The following is a 19610-nucleotide window of genomic DNA, read 5'->3' as shown; positions in this document are numbered from 1 at the left end:
AGTGGACAATTTTGACGTTTTCTCCTTGACTCTGGACGAGAGCTGTGATGTCCGTGACACAGCCCAGTTACTCATCTTTGTACGTGGACTAACAAAAACCTTTGAGATGATGGAGGAGCTGGCAGCTGTGCAGCCAATGAAGGAACCACGATGGGAGTGATTTGTTCACTGAGGTAAATACATGCATGAACAAGCTGGGTGTAAAATGGGAGAATTTGGTTGGTGTTACAACTGATGGCTGTCCACATTTGACAGGGAAAAATGTTGGACTTTTGAAACGGATGCAAGATAAAGTGACTGAAATAAACCCAGAACAGAGACTGATGTTTTTGCATTGTATTATACATCAGGAGGTGCTGTGTAAGTCAGTGTCTGATGTTGTAACCAAAGTAGTTAACTTCATCAGGGCAAGAGCACTGAATTACAGACAGCTTGTTGTGTTTTTGGAGGAGATGATAGTGAACATGGTGACCTTGGTTACCAGACAGCTGTCAGATGGATCAGCCTGGACAAGGTGCTTAAACGAGTTTCGGATCTGAGAGCAGAGGTTCAAGAGTTTTGTGAAAAGAAAGGCAGGGACATCACCGAGCTCTCAGATGCAGACTGGATGGCAGACCTTGCTTTTGCTGTTGATATGACTGCACTAATGAATGAACTAAATACCAAGCTGCAAGGCGAGGGCCTCTTTGCACATGAAATGTACAGCCTGGTGACCGCTTTTATGAGAAAGCTGAAGTTTCTCTCAAGCCAGTTGGAGGGCAACATTCTCATCCACATGCCCACACTGAAGGAAGTCACACCATCTAAAATATCTACAACTCAATAGGCAAAAATTAAAAAAAAAAAAGTTTCATTAAATAGTTGTGTTCTGTGTTCCACATTTTCATTGTATCATTGTAATGTTTCGTTTACTGTTGTTATTGAGATATATATTGAGCAGAACTGTAAGTGTACTGGTCCGGCCCTTAACAACAGTCAAAGTTTCTCATGTGGCCCCATATGAAAACTAATTGCCCACCCCTGGTTTAAGCCCACAGTTTAAGACATGAAATATGTGAGACTGACTTGGTTTCATTTACCAGAAAAGCAGTGAGCAATGAGTTTTGTTTTCCCTGCATGCATTGACAGCGTCTAAATGTGCGAGTGCATCGCTCTTTGAGTGAGTGTATTAAAATCGCTGGACACAGCTGCCCTTCGCTTGCCAGCTGGACACCAGACAACCCAGGCAGCAGCAGCAGCTGGAAAAATGGACAGAATGTTCTAAAGGAGAGGAGAGCTGTGAAGCTTTTTAGACCTTCTCCCCAGCTTCTCGCCCCTTTCCCCTAATTCCATGCTCCTTTTCTTCCTCATGCAGTGGGGAAAGTACCTAACTACCCCTGTCACCCCCTCACCCCTGTCCCAGGCATAAGATGTAGGCTGGCAGCTCTCCAATGAAGCCGGGCCGAGCTCGGACAGGCACCCATGGGACAGGCAGCCCACAGTGTGGCGATTGTTCCCGACACCTGCCATGTGTCTCTCACTGCTGCTACCTCAAACTTCTCCTCTGCTTCACCTTCACACCTGCCTTCTGCTAGAACTCCATCACTTCTAGCCTCCTTCTTGTCAGACTCTCGTAAGTCTGCAGAGCTTTCGAATATAAACAAAGCAGCAGAGCAACAGACAGGAAAAAAAAAGAGGAGAGAAATCAGGAGAAGTGAGTGGGGGAGGGAGGGAGTAGAGGAATCAGGAAGGGAGGCTGTGGGGGGATGAAAGCGACCACAGAGGAGTCTGTGTTTAGTGGGTTAGTGGACCGCCGGCCTTCACTGGCAGGGACTTGGACCCCTTCACCACCAGTATGTCCTACAATGCAGCTTTCATCACCATAACTCTTGCTATTTTCACGCAGATAGAATGAAGATGAAGACATCAATCTTCTTTCGGAGCTTCCTTTGTCTTTTTCATTTTTCCTTTCGCTTCAGATTTATTCTTTCCTGTATTGTCTCCAGAGGCCGTGCCCACTCCCCCTGTGTCATTACCCCTGCCCCGAACACACTGCAGTCAGTCAGTGTGTGTGTTTGTGTGTGTTCTCATCCTCCGGCTCAGAATAAGTGGCACCAGACAGGCCTTATAAGGAGTTCTTAGATCATTGGCCGCACCGTTTGCAAACCAGAACCATATGTGTGCCGTGTGTGTGTGTTTGTGTGCAGGCCTATACCTCAAGTGTGCCTAAGTAAAACCACGTGTGTCCAGAGGTAGACGAGAGAACAGGAGTCTGTTGCTAATAGACATGGTGAAGGTCACATTATATGGTCATGTTAAACACTCATACGCACACATTCTCTGTTTCTTCTCCTCTTGCCTATGCGATGTTGCCCATTAGGTGTGAAAGGCGGTTTTCATATGTACGAAACACACATTCGTTGATGTTGAGAGCATTACATAAGGCGAGGTGTCGGACTAATGCGTGAATGATCATCGGGTGGGTGGAGCGTCTTTTTGCTGTCCTGTTTCATCCTCTGATAGGTTTAGCAGAGGAGAAAACTCTCTCTCTCTTTTTCAGTCTCCATCTTTGTTACACAGCTTGTCTGGAATGTACAGATGTTTCCTTTTGGGAACGGGCGTCCTGGTCTGTTCACACAAAAAGAAAAAGAGTGTGAGAGAGGGAGCACAGTCCCATACACTCCAGCTCACATTTTCCCTGCTGCAGATTGTCATTTTATTTATTTTTTGCTGTGAAATTAGCGTCTATGCAGCATACACAAGCTGAAAACAGAAATATGACACTAATGCCCCTTTTTATATTTGAATTTATGGCTTTTCTGCAGACCAGCAGTGACTTGTCTTTCTCTCACTCATGGTGTTGTTTGTCATCTCACAGCTTCTGGCTTCTTGTCTCTTGGGTCTTTATTATTCCTTTTCTCTTCCTTTTGTCTTCTTTTTTTCACGTGCAGCTGAAACTTTGCTATGAAGGCGCACAGAGGAGGCTTAGTTTGGCAGCTCACATCCTCAGCTGAACTGATTACATTTTCCGACCACCTTAGTAATTTCTTCAGGTTTTTTTTCACTGATTCCAACTCTAGGTCGGAGATTGTGACATGGAAATGGTTTAGTTGCTGTGTGCAGTACTTCTTGTTAACAATATGACGTGTGAAGCAGTTACACTCCACCAGGGATACTAGTACCCCAGGAGATAATTTCTGCAGTAGCCAGCGGTTATATGGAAAGATTGCCTCAACTCGTGAAAAAACAGAAGTTACAATTTAATGAAAGAACTGAGAGAACAGAAGAAGAGAAGTTTACCAAAAGTAGTACGTAAATCCTTAAGTAATCACAAAACCATGAATACATGGTTGAAATACACTGAAATTGTTAGCTTAAAGTATAGATAAATTGCTCTATAATGTTTCCTAAAATTATTCATAAATGGTTAAAACACTTTGTTAAAAGTATGGATAAATAGCTGAAATTGTTAGTTAAACATATTGGATAAACTGTTGAACTTGTCAGCTAAAAGTGTACATAAACAGATGTAAAATGTTAACTAAACTTCTGGATAAACAGTTGAAATAGTTAACTAGCATATTGGATAAACGGTTACAAAATACAAGCTAAACATATGGATAAACAGTTGAAACTCTGCTAAAAGAATGGATAACTTGTAGAAATTGTTAGAAAAATATAGTGGATAAACAGTTGGTAGTGGTTACTTAAAATTATGGATAAACGTTTGAAATTATTAGCTAAGGATAATGGATCAGATGGAAAATGTTAGCGTGACCAAATGGAAAGCCTGTTAAAATTGTTAGGTAAAAGTATAAATAAACAATTTTGAATATGTCACTCAAAAATATTGATAAATAATAAACATTTTGTCAAAGGCTTGGATAAACAGTTCAACTTGTTAGCGAAGCATAATAAACATGAAATTATTAGCTGAAGTATGGATAAACAATTGAAATGGTGTGATAAACATAATTTATAAACAGCTGAAAAATGCAAAAAATATGGATAAACAGTTGATACTCTGTTAAATGTATGGATAAATAGTTTAAATAGTTTCGCTGAAAGTATGGATAAATGTTAAAACTTTGTTTAAAGTACAGATCAACATTTGAAATTAAATGTTAGCTAAACATAATGGAAAAACTGTTGAAATTGTCAGCTAAAACTATGAATAAGCAGTTGAAACAAGTTAACTAAAAATATATATAGACACCTGGAAAAGTTAACTAAACATGATGGAAAAACTGTTGAAATTGCCAGGTAAACATGATGGGTAAATAGTTGGAAAATGTCAACTACAATTAGAAATAAACAGTCAAAATAGTTTAGAGTTGAAAGCAATGAATAGATGATAAATCATATGAGTTAAACTAATAAAAAGATAGCTGAGACCAAACAGACCTACATTGATAGTTGAAGTGGATGCCCAAATGTTTTACTGGTGCTTGCTGTTATATAGCTAATAATTTGCAATGGGTTTAAATTGCAAATTTAGACATGAAAGATGATGCTGATGAAGGGGTTCTTGAGTCTATGTGATAAGAGTTGGACCTGTAAGTCAGACTTAAGTTATTTTGAAGAAACAGAGGAGAAATATATTTTGTCATTGTCATGTTCTTTACAATTCTTTGATCACCAAAGAAAAAAAACATACTTGTTATGTATCTGGTTAATGTGCATTTGTAATGTTCTCAAATAATCCTAAGAAGTGATACTGTGATTGCAGAGCCTTCCTTCTGTGAATATTAGGACAGAAAGCCTTTAATATACTAGAAAAAGTGTGTCACAAATACAAACTTGCATCGGTGCCATTTAATAAAATGTCTTAAACATTTTTCCTTGATCTCATCTGAGTCTTTATTCCTCCAAGTGTGTGGTTGTATCTACTTTTTGTAAGAGCAGAAAGGATAAGAAAAATACACCTGGCCATGATCTTGACTGAACAAGGATGTCTGTGATTTCATGAAGTTCATTACATAAATGTAGGAATGTGAGTTTCACATTTACAATATTATTTCCTCATTATTCTACCTGTCCTTCACCGCCCAACAGCACACAGGGATTTATGTCTCATTGTGTGAATTAATGATGAATCTCAGTGAGTCAGAAACTTCTAAATGAACTGTCACTGAAGTAAGCGTCTGACATGTTCTTATTCAGAGTGAAGGTCTAAAGCTACGTGGCCTTTCATGTATGGTGTCATAATGGGGAGCTTTTCTTGACTAGAGATAAATAAACATGCCATTTGAACGGATGCTCCACATTTTATACGTGCTCGTTTTACACATCACATCCTCCTAAAATCCGAGATTATTATCCTGATGCATCAGACTTTTTTTTTTTTTTTAAAGTTATTTTTTTGGTCTTTTATCGGCTTTATTGGATAGGTGCAGTGAGAGAGAGACAGGAAGTGGGAGAAGAGTCAGGGGAAGACATGCAGCAAAGGGCCGTGAGCGGGAATCGAACCCAGGCCAGCTGCGTCGGGGACCAGCCCCTGTACATGGGTCGCCCGCTCAACGCGTTGAGCTATACGGGCGCCCATGCATCAGACTTTTAACATGAAGTCTATGTTACGAATCAGAAATATGAGATTATGAACAATATTTACAGTGTTGGGAAGATAATAGAGATTTTGATAAACCTCGGAGTCATCGCTGCCTCTGCAGCTTCAGTTTGGACTTGGTGTTCTCCCATTGTGAGTCAACCAATTTCATGGAAGTGCAACCCAGAGTCCCTGCAACAGCTTCCCTTTCATTTAGTCAATTTCCACTATTTAATTTCAACCCCTTAAGACCTACACTTTTCTATTTCTTTCTTTTTTTTAACATTTACACCTGACAAAACAATCCTAAATTCAGTCAGTAACAGCTGCAAAACCTGCAGTGCCAAAATGAGCAGCCTCTGGCTCGATAGATAAGAGACACTCGGGAGAATTTTAAAATTCAGGTCACCTTACCCTTATCACTAGACCAAAGTGAGACACAAAAAACAGCAATCATTGATGTTTTTACTTCTGCCTAATTAAACAGCCATACACCAATAAATCAGTCAATTCTGATGTTACTAAGCCTGTTCCGTTGGTCATCAGTGAATGTACCTCACTTGACAACCGTTGAAAAACTAACCTGGCTTTATTTTTTTAACCGACATCACAGGACAGGAGCCTCCAGGGTGGATGGGTTAATGAAAGGATAATTGAGGTTATGCAGGTTATGTTCAGGTGGCTGTTCTGTTATCTTATAGTTTCTGTCACTGTGTACGAGCTCTCCTCAAATACACTGCCGAAGAAAAATGAATCACTCTGTGTGTTGTTTTATGAGCTGGAAGAAAGCTGGAAACTTACTGATTACTTGAGTTAGCCAAAACATAGAGTGATGTTTTTTTTCTAAAATGCTAATATGATATATAGCTTTTTTACTGGAAAATATCAGCATCACAGGGGGTCATTATAAAAACAATATGAAACAAAAAATCCCATGTTGTTCTTAGTACTGCATTCACTGTATGTCTCTTACACTTTAACCACTTTCTATTTGAAGTCTCCTAAGCAATCGCATTGTATTGTTAATTACGTTTGACAGGTATTTGTAATGTGGATCTGTTGCTTTGTTCCTGCAGAGATCTGTCCAAGAACCACATCTCCTCTCTTGATACCAGCCTGCTAGATCGTCTCACTGGCCTCCAAGAGCTGTAAGTAAAACCAACCCCAGTCTATCTATCTAGCTGTATATGTTATTAAGGTGACAATTTATCTAAATAAATGTATATCTGTCTTTCAGGTATCTTCAAGGGAACAGGATTAATCTTCTTCCCAGAGGAGTATTCTGCTGTGGACCACTGTCAGTCCTGTGAGTATAAAGTCTGGGGGAGATCTGGCAAATTTAGAGTTAGGAGGAGAGGAAAACATGGGGGAGGAGAAGAGGGAAAGGCTTGGTTTAGTCTGGATTTAAATAGGCAGAAATCCCAGGACCAAGCTAGCTAGACCAGAGAGCACTCACATAAAAAAAAAAATACAACCCACATACTGCACACACACACTAATCACAGCACGATTAAGTTCAATTACAGCTTACTGCTCCAGACTCCCACTGCCTCCCCCTCTCCATCTGTCGATCTCCCCCCTTCCTCCGTCCATTACCTTACTTCTTCCACCCATTGAATGGGCGTTTAAGCACATGTTTGTGTGCATGTGTGTGCGATGAGAGAGAACTCTGATGGTTTCCATCAGTTCCTTCCAAAACCACCACACAACGGCCCCATTATGTAGCCTTCTGGATGGAGGAGGGAGGCAGCGAGGAGGAGATCATGAGTGGAGAAGATGTAGAGAGAAGGAAAGAAAGCGAGGAGGATGGAAACAACGGGGATGGATGGAAACGGGGGGAGAAATATTAAAAGTCTGAAAGTTCAGCACTTCAGGAGTTGACAAGTGAGGTTATATTGTTGCTTCATCGTTCCTTTATGTGTTGTTCTATCTATCTGAGTCTTTTTTGTGTAACAAGGACGTGAGAATGCCCTTTTCTTTAATAAACATATCTAAATGTTATCATCAAACTGTTTCATTCAACAAATTACACAAAGATTGGCCTAGAAATTGTCAGTTAGCCACAACACAGACATCTAGCAAAATAACAATATGATAGTTATTAACATAAATATGTGTTGCTGAAAGACTGAAGGAAAAAGACTTTGTTTCAATGTCAACGGTGATTTGTCTCTTTGTTTCTGTCAGTGATTTGAGCAACAACCAAATCACCACCATAGAAGAAAGGATATGCGACAACCTCTGTAATTTAACTCAAATGTAAGTATCCACACTTCTTTGACAAACTCTGTTTCTGAGCTTCTTTGTCTCACTACCAAATGTGAAAATATGAAAAGTTTTGAGCAGATGTATGCACACATACTTAGACTGATCAGCCACAACATTAAAACCACTGACAGGTAAAGTGAATGGCATTGATCTGGTCGTTAGAATGGAATGTTCTGCTGGGAAACTTTGGATTCTTCTACATCTACATAAACAGACCAGACACACCCCTCCATAGCACTCTGCAACAACAGTGGCCTCGCCCAGCAGGACATTGTGCCACGATCCAAAAAAAACTGCTCAGGCACAACTTACTGAGAACACAAGGTGTTGACTTGGTCTTCAGACTCCCTAGATTCCCAACCGAGCTTCCACAAGATGCACCAGAGAAGCTTTATCTGTCACTCTGTAACCCCCAAGACCCAAAGCATCCATAGTCAACATCTCGATGCAGGATGCCTCCAGATGTCCAGTGTTCATTAAGCTGGTGGTTTTAATGTTGTGGCTGATCCGTGTACAGAAGCATATGCACAAACGCACACATCCGACCACACATGCTTAAATAAGCAGAACAATTTCAGTTGTGTCGCCTACACGGAAGACGAGTGAAGCTCTAATAAAGACAGGAGTGGGAGGTAGTGAGTCATGATTACACCCTAGTAGATGAGGATGGTTTTCTCCTAATGCAGAATCTGCAATTGAACAGAGAGAAATTAACTGATTGGTAATAGATTAGTCTGAAAGAATTAAACACACTGTATAATCAGTGTTCTTCCGTTTCTTGCTCCGTCTGTCCGCCCATTTCTCCAAATGTCGCCCTCCGTATTTTTCATTATTGCATATTGTTTTCACAGAATTTCCATTCATGCTCCTGTTTTACCTCGACACAATCTGAATAAAGAAGTGAATAGTAATAAGCTCTGATTAAAGCTTCAAGTGTCCACTTTTTTATGACTAGTTTTTGTCTTATTTCAGGACATCTCTAATTCCTCTCAGTATAAGATGTCTACTTTTTTCTGATGAATTAAGTTTGAACTAGTTGGATTGACAGATTATCTTCAAGTGGAACTATGACTGAATAGTAAACATGATTTTTTTAAAGTTAAATTATAGGCATCGGGTTTTAGTTTTGAATTAGGCAACATGACGTTCCAGATATTTGGAATTGCATCCAAAACTATATCAGGTGGAAGTTGGAGGCAGCTTGCTTTTGAAGTGTACTACGCCATCGCACCTGTAACTGCATCTAACAAGCTCTTTTACTAATGTCAGTGCAGCATTCTTGTAAATTTCAATCATAAGTCTGTAAAGAGCTTTGCATCTCATTTCATTATCTAGGGATCTCATCCGTCATGGCAGCTCCAATGATTTCTCCTGACATCATTGAAATGTTTTGCTGAACCAGTATATGAATTTTTGCATGTTCTCCCCTGTGCCTGTGTAGGTCATGACTATTTAAAAGCTTGAATTAGCTCATCACACTATCTATATACAGCAGCTTCATCAGTGGGATTTTACTCTGTGAATGTTGAGATTTTTTATCGTTATTGATTTACTTTGTCACTCTGTGTGTGTCCTTCCCTCCTCCAGCGATCTGAGCAGTAACCCCTTTGACTGCGACTGTAAGCCGTTCCGGTTGGTCAGTTGGCTGCAGGAAAAGGGGGTGCGAGTTCGACGCCCACAGGCAATGCTCTGCAACCATCCCCCGGAGCTCCGCCACCAACCCCTGCTCAATGTCAGCCTGCTCACCTGTGAGAAATCTCATCCTACTTTTTAGCTTGCAAGAAATAATTTAGAGCCTTAACCACCAGGCTTAATATATTAAAAAGTGAAGAATAAATCTATAAATGCATTATTTAGTCCCTTTTGGGTTTAATATTCAGTTTAAAAGACAAAGAGAATATATGTGATGGTAAATAAATACATCAGAGAAATATACAGGTAACCATTTGGCTTGTTTTGTTCCACCTGATCTGAACCTTTAAAGCCTCTGAACCATAAACCGTCTGTCTCTGCTTCAGGTCTGAATTATGCAGCTTGTCTTGAAGACAGCAGCAGCGGCGGAGGGGGAAGAAGCGAACTTGTCATCTTCTCTTCTTCCACGCCTGGAAACTTCACACGTGAACAGTGCAACAGCATGTGTTTTGGTGCATCACACCGATATGGAGGTCTGGGGGAAAGGCACGAGTGTCTCTGCAGCACAAACTCTCGGCCCAACTTCATCAGCGAGTCTCAGTGCTCTGCTGCCTGTACGAACCCCCATGTGATGAAGGTATGCATCTCACAGTGTTCAAAGATGATAAATAATGCGCTGTAAGATCTCTAGATAGAAAAATGTAAAATACCGCCCACTGTTTGGTGTGCTTTTATATTTTTGTCACTTAGTCGATGTGTACAATCACTTAAAGTGGGGCTTCTAATGCAGACCTTCTCTGCTGCAGCTTCCGTATTTCTCTTGATTGTAACATTCAGGATTTCCTCTAAACCTTCCTTTAGCCAACCAACAGTTTCCCTTTGTGCCTTGAATGACTTCCTTAAATGCTCCTTTTCCTGCTGCAGAGCTGCACCGAAGAACACAAGAAGAGTTATCCAAAAGTCCCCCCCCCCAAAAATTTAAGAATTGTTTATCTTAAATCTGAGCAGTTTATGTGTTTCGTTCAGTTTTTATTTAAAACCATAAAAATAATAGTGAGACCACAAATATCTCAACAATTAACTGGAAAAAGAGGTTTTATTTTACTTGTAAATACTTGTGCATATTAACACCAAAACCTCCTCTTCCTCACGTGGTTTCCTTCGACTCGCAGAAATGTGGGTGGACTCTGGCTCATGATGTGTTTGCGGTGGAGTTCACCGTCTCACTGAAACCTCTCCCGCTGCAAAGTGTGCACGAGCGGGTCACTTTCTCCACCACATCTTCTGTTATGCCCGTGACGCTGTCTTGGGACTTTGGTGACGGTTCATCGCGGGTCAACACGACAGGAGCAGCGATCACCACAGCAGCTCACAAATACGGACTTCCAGGGCGTTATGCAGTCAGTTTGATGGCCTCGGCTGGACACAAGGAGGTGAGATACCAAATATACACACTTCTATACCTACTGCAATTTAAAGGAGGTTATTTTAGAAAAGTTTTGTGTCAATGGTTTTGCTATCTTCAGGTCTCTACACGTGGGGAAGTGACTGTGACACTTCCTCCCAAACTGGAGCTGCACTGTCCACCTCTTTCTGTGGCCAATAAGAGTCTCGAGTTCACACTTGTCAGCTGGGGTGCAGTTGGCTTGGATGTAGACTGGAAGATCACAAAGAATGACATCCAGGTTGCCAAAGGTAAACTAACACACAAACCCTGAGGCGCTAATGGCGTTCAGCTAATGGACAGTCACATACACTTCCAGCAATAAAATGGTGTTTGAGTGTAAACTCAACATGGCAATTTACATCCAATTAGTTTGTTCTCTCCTGCTCATGTAAATATGAACATTAGCTTAATGGGTCCCTGTGGGTGTTATCTGGATGTAATTGTTTGCTCTGTTTGTGTTCAAAGAGTGTTTCCTAATGAGCACTTGTTCAGCTATGATAAATGACCAATATTCATTTATGAAAGGCATTTACAAAGAGGAGGATTTGAGAGTTTTCTTAAAAGCCCCTCTTTTTTTAGCAAGTTAATGAAAGTGTCACTTGTCCTCATGATGTGTCTTTCATCCATACCGCTCAAAATACTACAAAGATGGTTCATTTCACCATGACTGTACACCCCCTTTGTTTTCATTCTGTTCTAAACAGGCTGTTTCAGTGTATGTAGCTTTAAATAGAGCTGAGCTGCTGCTGTCCATGCCCCCTTCAGGAAGAAGACTCTCCCTGTGTCAGTGATTGACATCTGGCTGTACAGCAGCCAACATAGACTTAATTGAATGTGTTGGACCAGTACTTTGTAATGCTTCTTAGTCTCTGAGTGTTCATTTTCCATGGAAACATCTCCGATTTCATGGCACTCGTGATTTTTACTCTTGTCACACAGTATCCTGGTTGTAAATTATTATGATATGACTATAAAATTTGCAGTTTGTCAGTACAGAGCCACAGCTTGGAAGTGGCTCTGAAGTGACTGCTAGTTAACATTTATTCCTAATGGGCCAGGTTTCAGTTACTATTTCATACTCATTCCATTGTCTGGCAAAAGAAACCGTAAAATATGTAGATGAGAACAGCCTTATTCAATATTCAGCCGTATTAAAATGCAGTATATGTGAGCACAGAGAGCAGGAGAGAAGCCAACAGATGTACACATCGGCTGAGTTTTATGTTGCACCGAAGCACCAAATGAAAACATTGTAACCTTACCAGTCCTTGTTTCTATTATCTCTGATTGCCCTGCTGCTTTTTATTTTCCACAGACTTGTCAGCCTGCAGATATTCATAACATTAGCCAGATTAGCTACACAGAGTGCTAACACTAAGGATTTTCTCAATATTGTAAGATGTTGTCTTTAAAGTACAAATACTAGGGGTTCAGTTCCTCAGATGCTGGGAGTGCATGAAGACGCTCATGTTTACTCTTGGAGCCAACAACAGGATATTTGATGTGCTTTACTTCTGGCTGAGTATTTTTAGAGTTAGCAGAAGCAACTCTTGAACGTAAATAAAGCTAGAGGACTGTGAAGCAGCTACTTATTCTAAATGGCTCACCTTGAAGCAGCAGGCAGTGAGGGGGCAGGAGGGCTATTTGTTCTTCAGTTGGAATGTAGCCATTCAGTGATCTTCTGGCTTGTAAAGCTGATAGACTATGGCTTGTGGAATGACAGATGTAAACATCTTCATATCTTAACAGCTAGAATTGGTTTTGTAGGTTTGTTGCATATGAAACCCTTGGAAGATTAAATCTGTATTTTTTCAAACCGTTGTTACAATACTGCAATATTAGGGTGAAAATGCCTCGCCATGTCTGCTAATTTTCTCATTATGTGTCTTCCAGCATATAAAAAACCCCACCTGGACATGTTAACATGACCAGTGGTGAACTGGAAGATGTGAATATGCTGTAAATGTAATTTTTGAAACTGACATTAGCAGCATGTTTTACAGACTATATTGATCCACATTATGTATGTTTCTGTCAAGATTTTTGCTAAATTAATATTCATTCCACAATGACTATTTAGGCTCGCCAATACATTGATATGTTGGTACAAGCGTTTAACAGTACTTTCTGAGCATATTGATTTGCAGCTGTCTTTACATTGTCTAACCAGTATCTGGTGTCAGAATGTATTATACAGTAGTGTAAGATTAACTCTGTTGATATCCATAACCATTTCCATAATGTTGAAAGTGTGACTTCAAACGATGTGGAAAAATCATGTAAGTCTTTCTGTCATCTGCCAGCCTCCCCTCACTGTCCCAGAGATGGGGTGTATCACCCCGAGTCCTCAAGCTGTTTCCAGATCCTTCCGGGGGAGCTGAGCTGGACCGATGCTCGACGACAATGTTTGGAGCGCAGAGGGTCTCTGGCAATAGTCAGGAGTGACACACTGCGCAACCAGCTGGCACACAAAATCACTCAGTGAGTGTTTTCTGTCTGTATGGGTTGCAGAAATGGGGCCATAGTGTTTCTCTCCGTGAGATTCTTTCTAATACTTTATGTTAATTCTCAGGAATTGTTTTTTTTTTTTTTTTTTACTTTTATGTCAAGGGAAGAGACACAAAATAATTTCAGTCTACATTTTCTTAAAATGTATTGGTATTACTGTGTGCCCACACGCATGAATAGAGATGCAGTGTCTGTTCGATGCAGCGAAAGCTGAGAAATAATTGAGACAGAGAAAACGGTTGTATGTGGTATGAATGGGGTGTATGTGCGTAACATAGGCTTTTCTTTGCTTTCCCCTTCAATATAAGTGAGATTTATTGACTGAATACGGCTTGTCTTGTCTTGTGTGCTCACATGTTGTTGAGGTGTGAAGCCGTTGTTAAGGGCACATTCTGTGTTATTTACTATTTCTTTATATCACCTATATCAATTCATGCCTAACACATGGAATAACGTCTTTGATTTATTTGTCCTTAGTTTTTTTTCTGTTAAATTTTTTTATTTATCATTTTACTGTCAGCTTAAAATGAATTTGCTGAATTACAGAATTGTATACTGTGCATAAGACTGTTACACATTGTTTATGGACTCCATGTGAAGTAAGCCCTGGATACGTGTTTTATTTGGCTTTGAAAAACTTTGTGTTCTTGCACTGTTCTGAGTGCCTCGAGTGTTTGGTGTTTATATAGAAGAAGGTCTCAAAAACACATCTGTAAAAGCACAGCTGCATTGTAAATTTAACCCCGCAGCAGGAGGAATCCACACTTTCTAGTTTGTGTGTGTGTTAATGTGAGGGTAAAGGCCTTGGCCTCTGCCACTGAAGTGGATAAGTGAAGGAAAAAAAACTTTCTGCAGATGGAGCTTATCCCCTGCACTCGTGTGTTCCTCCACCCCCTCACTTATATAAGGAACCTCTTTCTCTTTATTAGTCCTTGTTTTGCCACAAAAATCCTTTTTTTTTTCCTGTTCCCATTTTGCTTTTATATTTTAACCCTTGTCCCATCTTTGTGACGTTGTCTTCACAGGTGCAAGTGGTCACAGTGTTGAAAAGCTAAAAAAAATGGAGATGGCAAAGGAAATTGCTTTTATCATGTTTTTTTTTTTTTTTGGGGGGGGGGGTGTTTGGCAACTGGTGTTTGTGTGTTTAATGCAGCCGTAAAACAGCTACATTAAAAAAAAAAAGTCTACATTCTTCATGCTTACTTCCACTTTCTCGCTTCTGTTTTTAGACTGCAGTGAATCACACACTAGCTCTTCTTTAGAGGAAGGAACATTTTGTTTCCAGAAGACAGTGTGTAACAGAAAAAAAGTGAAAGTGGGGAGTTTGTGCTTTCCATTAGTGGACTCATGGAGTGAGAATTCATCAGACATAATCACAGGGATGTACTAAATATCTGACATCTCATCTGCACTATCCAATCAAAGCAGCTTTTTCACACTGCCTTTGCTCTGCAATCATTGATTTTTGAAGGCAAGCTGACACATAATTCACTGGCTTGAATGTCACTTGTTGCGACATGCTTGTTCCAGCCTGGATGTTTTATGAAGAGGTTTGTGTGGCATGTTGCTCTTTGTCTGACATTATGATCACAAAGACTTGAAAAAAACATTTTTCTATCTTGTATTCATTCATCCTTGAACTGCATGTATGTTTTTTGATCATTTCAGTTGTTCTCATCTCAACTCAAAACAATAATGCGCAGTGTCACTTTTAATAATGCAGCTTCCGTGCAATCTCCTGTTCTGTTTTATAGGTTTTTATTTGATCTCATTACCTCCTGACTGTACTGTATATGTCTTGCCTCTTTTCCATATGTTGGAATTCTTAATATATTTTTGTTTTATATGTATATTTGATTTTCTTATTTATTGTCGTTAATTTAGCTTGTTTCAATGCACCGTCCAGTGTCAGCTACTTATATTTTCGTTATATATGATGACAAAGCTGTTCTGTTCTATCTTTCCTGCTCATCACTGCACCAGGGAGCGAGGAGTGTGGCTAGGCTTGAGTGATGTCGACTCTCCAGGCAAACTGCGCTGGGTGAACGGATCGGAGGCCCAGGAGGGCGAGGAGGGCCAACCGCCTCGCTCTGCAATATCCCGCGGCAACGTGTGCGTGTCCCTTGATCAACAGGGTCAGACCAGTTCACACCTGTGCAGCGCCACGCGGGCCTATGTCTGCCAATACACCCCCCAAGGTAGGACCACAGACACTACTACAAAAAATAAGAAGCAGCTCAAAGTCTTAGAAACCCTTTATCAAAGGATGACATTGAAAACTGAGACACAGATTCAATGCAAATGCAATTTCCCCCAGTAGCCCAAGTGCACAGAATTTCAGCCTTCTTCAGCATTAATTAATATCTAAATGCTTCTCAGGTTTTTCATCCAAAAATTAAAAAATCCCACAGCCCTCAAAACTCTGAAAAGTTGAAAATATGTAGACTCCATGAAGTCTGTAAGTATGTGCATGTGGCGACTAGATATAAAATAGTTTCAGAAAGTGATTTTTAGTTTCAGTTCAAATTTAGTCTATTGATGCATTTCACATTGTGTTTTGTTTATTCATGCTTGTGTTATAGTCTCATTTTAAATAGATACGTTCACCATTTTTGCCTATCAAATTACATACACTAACTCATAATGACAAATTCAACCCCTGGGCCATTCAAACCTCTCCTTAAACCACACCTGCATTGTCTTAACTTTTGGCTATGGCACATGATTGTGTTTGAAACTCGCTCATCATCCTCATGCCTGATGTTGCCACCACCATGCTTCACCAGAGGGTTGGTATTAGCTGGCAAGGAGCAGTCCCCAGTATTTGTTGGACATCAGCCCAGATGCTTTAGTATTTGTCTAACAAGATTAGAGAATGTGTTTTCTTATGCTCACAGAGGTATTTCCATGTTCGGCAAGCTTCAAGCAGGCTACTTAGAGTGGCTTCTATCCAGCCACTCTACTATAAAGGCCTAATTGGTGCTGTGCTGCTGAAAGCATTCTTTCCTTAGGTTCTACCATCTTTGCAGAAGACCTCTGAAACTCTGTAAGAAATAGGATTGTTGCTCACCTCCCTGACCAAAACCCTTTTTTCTCAGTTACTCAGTGTCGCTCCTGGAAGCACTCAAAGCTGGTTTTAATACTCTTGATCTGATTTGTGCCTGACCACCAGTACGTTTGCAGAGGCCAACAGGGGGTTTCTTTAACTTCATAGCTTGGTTTTCCACCTTTTACACACAGCTGTGTTTATAAGGTCCAATATAGTAAGTTTGCATGGAATTAAAGACAATATCTGATGAGAGATTTCACGTCAGACGTCGAGTTTCCACAGTAGGAAAAGTACAGGTGTATTAAGGAAGGCTGCCTTTCACAACCTGCATTTATGACTTCTGTTTCACAGTCATGGTTGACTGGGAAACTTAATGGAACTGAGACATCAATTTCACCTGTGCTATCCCTACCTGATCACACTTTGAAGTGCCATGACAAATGGGTGTTTTATTGAATTTACAAAAATGTCTAAAAGTTCTCCTTTCACAATAATACATTGTACTTGTATAACACAACTTATTCATTATTCAAAATAAAGTGCTTAACATAAAAGTAGATAATCATAAAACAATTAAAATAAAAAATATAAAATTTGCTTAAACTGCATTGCAGTAACAGTCAGGTGAAAACTCAACAGTGAAAGCATGTGACTTAAGATTTCTTTTGAAATGATTTGATTTAGATTTAGAGCCCCTAAAGCCCTCAGACAGAGTTTTGAGGTGAGTAACAGGGTGCCTCTGTCCAGCGTAAAGGAACCTATCAGGCGGATAAGTTAGCTTTCATTTAAATACCTGAAAACGGATTTAAAATTAATTCTGTGAGAGACAGATAACCAGTGGAAAGATTTTAAGATTGGAGTAATGTAGGTGCATTCTGGTTTTTTTTGTTTGTTTGTATGTTTTTGTCAGAAAAGGTGCTGCTGTGTTTAGCTCAAGCTGTCACTGACTATTAACACTCTATAGAAGAGTCTTAGAAATGTCTAACCTTCTTGATATTTAAGCATCTATTAACTTTTCTGTGTCTGCTTGGGAAAGAAATCCCCTATATGATCTTTAAATGACAGTAGGACGCTTTTTTCTTACATGATCTTCAAAATTTAGATCCAAATCAATGGTGAGATGAAGTTCAGTTGTTCAGTTTTTCTCTGTCAGGTTTTGCTCCAATAAATAGGATCTCAGTTTTATTTTGATTTAGCTGTATGATGTTCTGAGTCCTCCACAGACTTGACGGCCACATAAAGCATCTAAACCACCTTTGATGGAACTAGAATCATTTTATTTGACATAAATCAAAGGGTCATTTGCATAATTATGGAAATGAATGATGTCTAAGTAATATATACAGACTGACAAGAGTTTTCATTATTTCATTATACACTTTGTAATTGTTCATAGATATCAGGGGTTTAATCCATTTGAAATAAAAATCTACAACACAGTAGAAATGTACAAAAAAGTGAAGGCCTCTAAAACCGCTCTGAATGAACTAAACTTGTTGTAAACTACAAGTGGAGTACATTGGATTGTTGCTGCAAAATTACTGCAGTCTTGAATGTCCAAAATGTTTCCCACATCTAAATGTGAGGTGTGCATCGCAACGTGCGTCACTATAAATAGCACAAACAATCTCAATCTGACTGGCATCGTCAAAAAATGTATTTTTTAACTGCTTTAGGCAGAATTGGATGAAATCTGCATATGATATGCACAAGCAAAAAATACAAAAAGTAGGCTTCATTTTTATACCAGCAATTTTAAGTTAATATTGCACCACCTGTGGATTAAATGAATAAAACCATGAAATACGAAGTGTTCTGTACTTCAGAGGTCACATTTGAGTCTAAAGTAACACATACTGTAGCACCTCACTTGGTGCAGTTTGAATTTCAGCAGATGTATTGACTGTGTCAGCTTGTTACACAGGAAAGAGCTTGATGAGGTTGAATTCCTCTAAAGACATGTACAACAGCAACACTCAAAAGAGAAATCAACAATGTACGTTTGTGTCTGACCACAGTATGAATGTGTCTGTCTGACTGATGGTCCAATTGTGTTTTTTTGGTTCTGTCTGTCTTTGATTCTGTCTCAGTGTTTGTGGCTGTCTGCAGTAAACAGATACATTGTTTACTCAAGTGTTTATTTCTTGTTTCTTGGGAGCTTTGTTTTCTCCATAGACGTTTTTAGACGTTGGATGGGTAAAATTCCTGGCTTCATCAGTCCGTTTAAGTGCCAGATCTGTCATTCAGACGTGGGTCTCTATTCTATTAATAATTACATCACAAGCAATGACGACTCTGTCCACGTGTGATGACAATGACAGTGATGACACATGCGATTCCTGCTTTATCAACCATGAAATGAAACCCAGACAGCTGTGACGGAGCTCAACTCAACCTGATGATTCAATTCAATTTTCAATTGCGACAGTTACAGTTCAAATTGTCTCAAGACGCTTTATAGAACCCATAAAGCCTAAACCCCCAGAGCAGGCCCAAAGTGGCAAGAAAAAACTCCCTATGATGGACAATATGCATTGTAGTGTAAGATAAAACTGTAACTTTGTGTGACAGCTCACCTGTCTAAAGTGAAGAAAACTACACAGTTTGACCTGCTGTGAGGTCCTGTCTCCATGTCAGGGATAATTTACAATTCAAAGTATTTAATAAAGTTTCTGCTTTTGTGCTACTTGCATAAATTAGCGCTACTCTTGTTTTGATAACACTATATTTATTAAACTCAGAGGAAAGAGTCCCTCAAATACCTGGAAGCAAAAACTAAACTCTAGCTCTTGTTAATGTTTTGTCAAAACTTTCATTACATTTATCACAATTAGTACTTGTTAAAGTCTGTCTTTATTTCATTAAAGCTCCATTTTTAAGGACATTCCAGTTTGTAATAGATGGCAAATCATAGGGAAGTGAATGAGAAAAAATGTTTGGCAGCAATCTGTCTTTTCGTGCTCTCTGTGATATTTTTGGATAAATATTGGTGCAAAATACTGAAAATCACTTTACATAACTCAAAATATGTCATGAGCGTCTGTCTATCTGTCAGTGTGACTGCATATAGTTGAGACTTGCGTCTTGTTGAAAGTTGATACGTAAATATTACTGACATAGTGGGATTGCTGTTGTCACTTTTGCAGAAAATTTAGCAAGGTTCTCTTCAGACATGAAGTCAA

The 19610-nt window shown here is 39.6% G+C and overlaps 1 protein-coding gene across 1 annotated transcript in view; it reads left to right on the top strand.

Annotated features, from left to right (window-relative positions):
• The window catches only part of pkd1a (polycystic kidney disease 1a), an 89456-nt gene that overhangs the window by 16013 nt on the left and 53833 nt on the right, over positions 1-19610 (top strand). Inside the window, exons 2-10 of the mRNA XM_023275238.3 lie at positions 6601-6672; positions 6762-6830; positions 7712-7783; positions 9380-9540; positions 9811-10061; positions 10597-10857; positions 10951-11119; positions 13175-13352; positions 15363-15577. Of these exons, the coding sequence (XP_023131006.2) occupies positions 6601-6672; positions 6762-6830; positions 7712-7783; positions 9380-9540; positions 9811-10061; positions 10597-10857; positions 10951-11119; positions 13175-13352; positions 15363-15577 (1448 nt within the window). The remainder of the gene's footprint in view (positions 1-6600; positions 6673-6761; positions 6831-7711; positions 7784-9379; positions 9541-9810; positions 10062-10596; positions 10858-10950; positions 11120-13174; positions 13353-15362; positions 15578-19610) is intronic.

The sequence above is a fragment of the Amphiprion ocellaris genome, chromosome 4 (assembly GCF_022539595.1).
Source record: "Amphiprion ocellaris isolate individual 3 ecotype Okinawa chromosome 4, ASM2253959v1, whole genome shotgun sequence".
NCBI lineage: Eukaryota > Metazoa > Chordata > Actinopteri > Pomacentridae > Amphiprion > Amphiprion ocellaris.
The sequence above is the reverse complement of the archived record's forward strand: the minus strand, read 5'-3'. Positions and strand labels throughout refer to the sequence as shown.